At 34.1% G+C, this 8421-nt stretch overlaps 1 protein-coding gene across 1 annotated transcript; it reads right to left on the reverse strand.

The window, feature by feature from the left end:
- Positions 1-3319, reverse strand: LOC145620004 (putative disease resistance protein RGA1). Its single transcript, XM_081674669.1, has 2 exons — positions 153-3319; positions 1-43 (listed from the first exon to the last, which is right to left on the reverse strand). The coding sequence occupies exons 1-2, from the start codon at positions 3317-3319 to the stop codon at positions 1-3; spliced, it is 3210 nt and encodes a 1069-aa protein (XP_081530795.1).
- Positions 3320-8421: the final 5102 nt, after the last annotated feature.

Raw genomic sequence — 8421 nt, forward strand, 5'->3', positions numbered from 1 at the left:
TTATTTGAGAAAAGTGAGTCCCATTTGGTTGACTGTATCTTTCCTTCAATCCATCGCATGAATTTATAAAAAGGCTTGTGAGGGAGGGGAGGATTGCTTCTGGTAGCGTTTTCACCGTTGGACAACCATAAATTGTAAGTGATCGCAAAGACATAGGGCAATGAAGCCACTCCGGGTGTGTTTTCATATTCTCACAACTGTTAATAGAGAGAGTTTGAAGGGAAGTCAAGTATTGAATGCCCTTTGGTATATCTCTCATTTGTGGAAGTTCAATTAAGGACAACTTATTTAGAGAGAGAAGGTCTTTCCATGGAAACCCTTCCTCTTCTTCCAGTTCCAGTTTTGGGCATTTCCCAATATCGAGTTTTTTCAAGTTGGTGAGATACTCTATTCCTCCTCCCGACACACTCTTTAAGTTTCCAAGCTCAAGACTATCAATGGAAAGTGTGTACTTTCGTTGATACTCTTGTACAACACTCGACAAAGAAAAACTCTCCACCTCCTCATCATACAAGCTGAGCTCATCAATGCTTCGTATAGACTCCCCAAAAAGGGACTTCATTAATTGAAAACTGTCTATTTCTAATTTCCTCAAATCGAAAACATCACCGCCAGCTGAACTATTGTCGTTGCTGCTTGAAGACGAGGCCGAGATTGAGGAGGCAGCAGGGGTTATTGTGTTTGCTTCATCATCTCTTTGTTTACAAAATGTCAGTGCTTCATTCAGGCCCCAAAGACTAAATGTTTTCACATGTGGACATCTAGGAAAAGACTTCAAGCCTGGACATTTATAAAGGGATAGTGTCTCAAGTGACGGAAACGAATGTGCAACCTTACTATCGTTCTTCTCCATCAACTCTACATTGGGCATGTCACTGAGTGAAAGATGTTTAAGATGCTGGAGTTGACTCAATGCTGGCAGACGTTGCAAACCAGGAAAATGCATCAACTTGATTCTCACAAGATGTGGGAGAGAGATTTCCAGTGTGGCTGCCCATCTTGGCAATGTAACCCCTTTATATCCGCATATACAAATCTCTCTTAGATCACGGTGCGGTTCAAGTCTTTCTAGCAATTTTTCATCTACAATCAATAATGCTTCTTTCTCATAAAAACCTTCTTGTGCTACTATTAAAGACTTGATGTGTTCCTTGTTTGAAATATATGACCCCTCCCCAGCGCTGGTAGAATCGTATGCGTATCCTTTTTTAAATTCTATTTCAAGTGTACCTCTAATGTTTTTTAGAGGCATCAAATCACTAAGTTGACCAATCTTGAATTTCTTGGAAGGTTCTGGACCCAATACAAAGTTTGTGAGGGTACACAGACCAGTCATACTATCCATTCCAGCAGGCATATGAGTCAACTTATAGCAATCTCTTAGGTCCAAATGCCTAAGATTGACTAGCTCCCTCAAGTCCTTGGGCAACTCTTCTAGTGACAAACAGCCATATAAGTTCAATACTTGCAAACTATAGAGTCTAGTAATTGACTCAGGAAGCGTCTTCAGATTGTAATTGTAAGAGAGATCAAGATACCTTAAATGTAAAAGGTTCTTTATTGCACTTGGTAATGTTTTTATGCTAAGCCTTTGCAAGTCCAAAACCCTCAAACACCTGCATTCTGCTATGATTGTGGATACTAGAGATTCAAAATCCAGTTTATGATAAGAAGCCCGAAGAAATGTACGCAATCCCCTAAACTTACCAAAAGGATCACTTGGAATAAGCAAGAGAGAGCTCGTAGCAAGATGACGAGTTTTTCCATCAGATCTTTTGCTAGTTTCCTCCATCAAGTACAACTCCTTTCCTGCGACTTCTTGTGCAAGATCATGAATCAAATCATGCATTTTACAAGAAGATATTTCTCCATATTTATCATATTCAATGTTTTGGAGAAAACATCTCTGCAATAAAATAGAAAAATACTCCTCACCAACATCTTCTCTGCTTTGCATATCATTGTCAAGATAGCCTTGTGCAGACCATAGACGGATCAATAACTCTTTCCTTATCTTGTAATCCTTAGGGAAGAGTGCACAATAACTAAAACAACTCTTTAACTGTGGTTTAAGTTGATGATAACTAAACTTCAATATTGGCATTATGCTCTCTTCACTACTTCGGCCCATAATTTCAGACAACTTAATTTTCTGAAATAATTGCCACTTACTTTTATCATGACCATACAATAAGCTCCCTACAACCCTTATAGCCAAGGGAACATTTGCACATTTTTTCACGATGTCTTTACCAATGTCCACAAGGTCATCATCATCAACCTCTCCACTCCTTTGATTAAATGCTATTCTCTTAAACAAACACCAAGAATCATCATTGGACAAACCTTCTAATGTGTGCATTGGATCATCCCCTATAGCTCTTGCCACATCTTTAGAGCGTGTAGTCACCACAACTCGGCTTCCTCTTGCACCTACTTCCAAGAACTCCCTCAACTCAAGCCATTTATTACGACTTTCGTCCCACAAATCATCCAGAACAAGAAAATATTTTTCCTTTTCTATACATCTTCTTACTTGTTTTTGCAGCCCATCTCTTCCTAGATCACCCGGATTTTGTTCAGTGGCCGACTTCAACATTTTACGGAGAATTTCCTCCATAGAAAAGTCATCAGAGACACAAACCCAAAACTTCAATTTAAATTCACTATTGATCCTATCATCATCGTACACAAGTTGGGCAAGAGCAGTTTTCCCTAATCCTCCCATCCCGACAATACTCACAAATGAAACATTATTAATTGAAGAATCCGAATCACCCAACGACAGCATATCTATAATAACCTCCTTATCAACATCTCTCCCAATAATACTATCTTCATGGACATAAGACCAACTTTCCTCTTTTCTCTTAACAGGCCTATACACATCACTAAACCCAAACTTAGCACGATCAGTAGCAATGTTATCTAGCTTCTCTCTAATCTCCTTAACCTTTTTAGAAGTCATAACAGCAAAAAGCAACTGGTTTTCACCGGAGAAGAAAGCGCGTACCTTTTTGGAGATCTTACTACCAGGCATTCTCTTCTGTCGCCGAGCAACTGTGATGAATTCATCGAACAAATCATCAGCATCATAAACAGCATCCTTGAGCTTGTTAACCCAATCCAACCCCTGATTGTTGAGCTCCTGTTGCTTGGACTCGGCATCAAGGAGGACATTCTGGATGGTTTCAACGGTGCCACGAAGAGCCTCAAGTTGAGATTCATACTTAAAATTGGAGCACAAATCTCTCAATTCCTTGCATTGGATTGCTGCAAATAGAGTTTGAACAACACTCAACACAGTACCTGTTGCCATTTTCTTTGTTTTCAGCTTTCGGATCTTGTTTTTCGATAGATTTGGGATGGTATGAATAACAGAGCAAAGTTGTTTGTTTATAAAAAATAAAGAGCATCAAGTGTTACGAAATTTCATCACACTAAATCCAAGAAATAGTTGAGGATAGTAGGATTAAAATAAGCAAATGCAAGTACACTCCAATGCTTTACTTCCTTTTATATATTGAGCAGCTTGACTTTTTTAAAATGACGGAGTACTCCAGTTTCTTGGTAGCGACAAAAGTGTACCTAACCTCCCAATAAACTAAACTTGTGTCTAACAGCCTGTTTACAAGCTCCCATACCAAGTTGATATATCTAATGCCTAGTTGCACACTTGCATATGCACGACTACTTTATAATAGTACTAAATTTTAAATACAGTCCCCTACTTCGCTGCTATTGCTGAGCAGTTTAATTAATTACCAGGAATATTTTAATTAAGTATATTTATTACTCCGTATAAGCCTCTCCTAATTCATACTGTATTACTAATGGAGAAGTAAAATCAACTACGAGTAACTAATTGTGAAACTAATGTTATGCTCACCCCTACTTGCACCGAATTGCTAATTTAATTCAACCTTGTGATTGTATATTTATATGTACTTTTTTTTTTCCCCCTTTTTGAGTAGTTATTTGCAATTATATACATTTATTTTTGTACTTATAATATGATTTATAATTGGCTTAGATGGTTAAATAATCATTTTTTTTTATAAGAGGGTTGGTGTTTGAATCTCTTTAAAGTACTTTTTAATTGAGCATATTGACTTAACAATCCGAACTTGATACAATTTTTTGTCAAGGTCACATTATGGTCAAGCCTAGTCTTCAGCATTGACGTACTCACTAAATAGTGGACCAAGGTGACCCAAGGTCCCAGTTCACAAACTCAAACCACTTAAAAGATCTTTTGTCACAACTTATGTGATAAAAAGGTTCTTTTTCACTTAGTCAACCTCTAAAAAGATCCTTTATGACAAAATTTTCAATTTAATTAGGACTTGTGATTTGTATATCATACGAATTAGTAAACTTGGAATTCATCAGTTCATAAATTAAATATGTTGCATAATTATTTACTGTCTAGTTCTAAACATTTTTTTTGAATAATTTAATCTAAACATTGTGGAATTTTATTATAATGATAAGCTTGAAAGTTGCTGCAATAAATTATAGGAAACAATTATACCAATAGAAGCAGAGGAGACTAAATAGCCATGCTGATAGGTTAATGAATTTGGTTTTTAATTAACATTGAATCATTTGCTTAACTCATTGATAGATTATGATGCATAAGGCATGTGTCAGTGTAGAAAAATAAGAATCTACTTCTTGACACAATCAATAATCATAGCGCGAAAGATGTAAAGTCATTTAAAGAGAGGAGTATGCTGTATGCTAATAATGAAGCAATCCAAGCAAACAGGCTTGTTCTAACAACAAAAACTGAACACTAGCCTAGGCCTTGAAAAGTATCAGAGGGTGATGAAGCTCACGTTCTAGGAAGGGTATCTTCAATTCTTCATGTACCCCACACATCATATGCAAAGGCCTAGTTACGTACATTAAACCATTATATCACCCTTTAACTAGGAATCTTTAAGCAAATATATGAATGTAGATGTAGTCGTCCCAGCAGCACAGACCAAACACAACTACGGAGTACATTTTCTTGTCAAGAAAGTGCGGTCCTTTCCCAAGAAGTGATAGCTAAAACTACTATTTCAATGTAGAATGTACACCATCAGCATCAAAACTCTGCTTGGCTACCTGAAGCACATCAGCATTACAGCAACGTCCTTTGGTACATGGATAATCATCTTCATTGACAGGAATGACACCCCTGAGCTGAGAGTACTGCACTAACTGCCTCCTGTGCCAATGTCATGCATACAAAAAAGCAAACTGTTATTATTAGCTACTCAAACTAATTCTAAATGAGTTTATGATAGTCTATCTGGTAGAAAATTAAGTTATCAAGTAGGTAAGTACACTGAAAAATGTTAGTAGTGTGCAGCAAACACCAAAAAGTTTGAAATTCTTTGTTAGCTTGATTTCTGAATATAACTATCTGTAAAATTGGTTACCTTGACTATATTGTTCGGTGGTTCTCCCTTGTCTAGCTAATTTCCCTTCAACTTTATTGTACCAACTTTTTGATACATTCACTAAGTTTCATATGTAGGATTTTTGACTTTGTTGTATCATGTTATTTGGATTCCCTTCCAATTCCCTTCAACCAAAAAAGACCTTACAATCTCGACAAAAAAATTGATAAGAGTTTAATTCCAAGCAAGAGTGAAAAATAAACAGGTAAAGTTACTCAAAATAATAAGTAATAACAATTTATCTACCCTATTAGATTTTCTTTTTCTACGAGAATTTTACCATTAAAATATTGCTTAAAGCCTTAAAAGTTCACTATATTAGTCTTTACTAGGTTAAAATCCCGTGCAATGCACGATTGTTAAATAATTTTGACAATTATATATTTCAAACTATAAAGTATATAAAAGATATTAAAAATATTCAATTTGAGTATATATGGAATATGATTGTCAAACTGGTAAGAAATTATACAAGGTATAAATAGTTTACTTTAAGATTTTGCACAAAAAAAAAAAAAAAAAAAAAAAGATAAGCGAAAAAGGCGGAAAAATTTTTCACAAGGTAATGACAAGTGTCATGGAAGGATTATCTTTTAGTATAGGTTAATCAATTGGTCTAAGGTGTACTTTTGTGCACCTAGGATAGGTGTAACAGCGGCCCAGAAGCCCACTTACACACGCCCAAATTAAAATGAGGCCCTAAAACACGGAAATCCAATACGCCCACCCACCCACACGGAAATTCAATTCGCCCACCCACAAATTCAATTCAATTTCGAAACTTACTTTCTCTCTCCTCTACTCTCTGAAATCTGTCTCCTCTACTCTCTGATTTTCTCTCTCCTCAAGTTCATTTTCTCTGAGTAATAATCTGCAAAAATCACAATGGATATTAGAGATGAAATGCAAAATCAAGAAGATCATCCCAAGAAAAGGTAAAGTTTTCATTTTCTCAGAATTTGCACTTCCAAACTCAGAATTTGCTATTCTTCTTCTTATGCTTTTCTCTCTCCTCTATTTCACTTTCTCTCTCCTCCATTTCATTTTCTCTCACTAAAAAATGCAAAAGCATCAATAAACATTAGAAAACAAATGCTAAATCAACAGGATCCTTCCTAAAAAAGGCAATTTTATGTAAATTTCACTTAATTTTGTTTGAATTTATATGATTATCACTTAATTTTGTTTGAATATTGTTCGATGCTCTATTGTTCGAAATTATTTATTGGAATTGTCAAAAAAATTAGTGAAATCAAACGAATACCTTATGTTCACATTCTGAAATGTATATGTTCATATTTTGAATTCTTATGTTCATATTTTGATTTCTTATGTTCATATTTTGAATCCTTTTGTAAACTTTCTGAAATGCTTATATTCACTTTCTAAATCCATTTGTTCATATTTTTTTATGTATATGTTCACCTTCTAAAATGTTAAATTATGTTCATACGCATTCAAAAATAAACCAATGCATATGTTCATATTTTGAATGCATATGTTCATATTATTAATACTTATGATGCATATGTTTCATAATCATATTATTTTTTATTTCTTCAATTTTTTATGTTCATAATTACATGCCTTATATTCATAATAATATTTTATATGTTCATAATGTAAATATTCATAATAAATATTTGTTGTTCATAAATATTCTCATTAAGTCTTTTTATGCATATGTTCTCTTTTTTAAATGCATATGTTCATATTTTTTACGCATATGTTCATCTTTAAAATGGTTATATTCACTTTAAGGAAACCAATGCTTATGTTCATATTTTGAATTGTTATGTTTACTTTCTGAAATGCATATGTTCATATGTTTTATGCCTATGTTCACTTTCTGAAAAGCTAATGTTCACATTTAAGGAAACCTATGCATATGTTCATATTTTGCATGATTATGTTCATTGATGAAAAAAATGCAGAAAAGTAGATGAAATTCATACATAGATGAAATTGATCGAAGCTAATAAAATCAATTCATATGAATTCCAAAAATCAGATAAACAACCAATTCCATATTGTAAGGAACAGATTCAATCGTTAAATAAAAAAAACGAGAAAAATAGAAAAAAAAAAAAAAAAAGAGGAAAAAGGAATAAAAGAAGGAAGGATAAAAACAGAGTATAATTTGTGAATTCAAAGATTCACATAAATCTTAATCAATCGAAATTAAAGCACAAAATCGAAATTCACACAAAAAATCATACTTAATAACTAATTTTATGGTGTAAGAAACAAATTCAATCAAAAAAAGTGTAAAAAAGGGGGAAAATTAAAAAAAAAAAAAAACAGAGGAGAGAGAAAATAAAAAACGAAGGAGAATAATAGAGGAGAAGAAAGCTAATGTTCACTTTCTGAAAAGCTAATGTTCATATTGTGATGTTGTTACACCTATTTCTAGGTGCATAAGTGTACACCTAAGAATATGCCTAGGTTAATTGATAAGACTTGTCCAATAAACATATGATGTTAGGCAAATTGTGGAAAGGTTTTTTTTTTTTTTTTTTTTTTTTTTTTTTTTTTTTTTCCAATTTACAGGAAGAAGAATAGATACTCCGTATTAGACTATTAGCGCCCATTAATTATTCATAAACATAATTTGAATAGGAAATTAATAAAGTTGTCAATTCAAGTTTCCATGTATTAAATTTTTAGTCTGGTTCTAAACATTGTGGATTTTCGGTTTGAAGAAAAGCTTGAAAGTTGCCCGGCAATTAATTATACCCATTAACAATTTTACCAATTGAAGCAGAGGAGATTAAAGCCAAATTGATAGGTTTACATTGAATTTGTCGGAGTTTCGCCGTCGATCGACAGTTCCGCCGCCGGGTTTGGAGCAGCAGCAGAAGCAGGCGATGTTTCAGACCGGAATTGCCGGAAACCCTAATTATAATGCTGGGAAAAATGAAGGGAACAGTAGGGGTAGATTGGAGTAATACAACTGATAAGATGTCGT

This window comes from Chenopodium album, chromosome 27 (genome assembly GCF_948465745.1).
Source record: "Chenopodium album chromosome 27, dcCheAlbu1.1, whole genome shotgun sequence".
In the NCBI taxonomy this organism is placed as follows: domain Eukaryota; kingdom Viridiplantae; phylum Streptophyta; class Magnoliopsida; order Caryophyllales; family Amaranthaceae; genus Chenopodium; species Chenopodium album.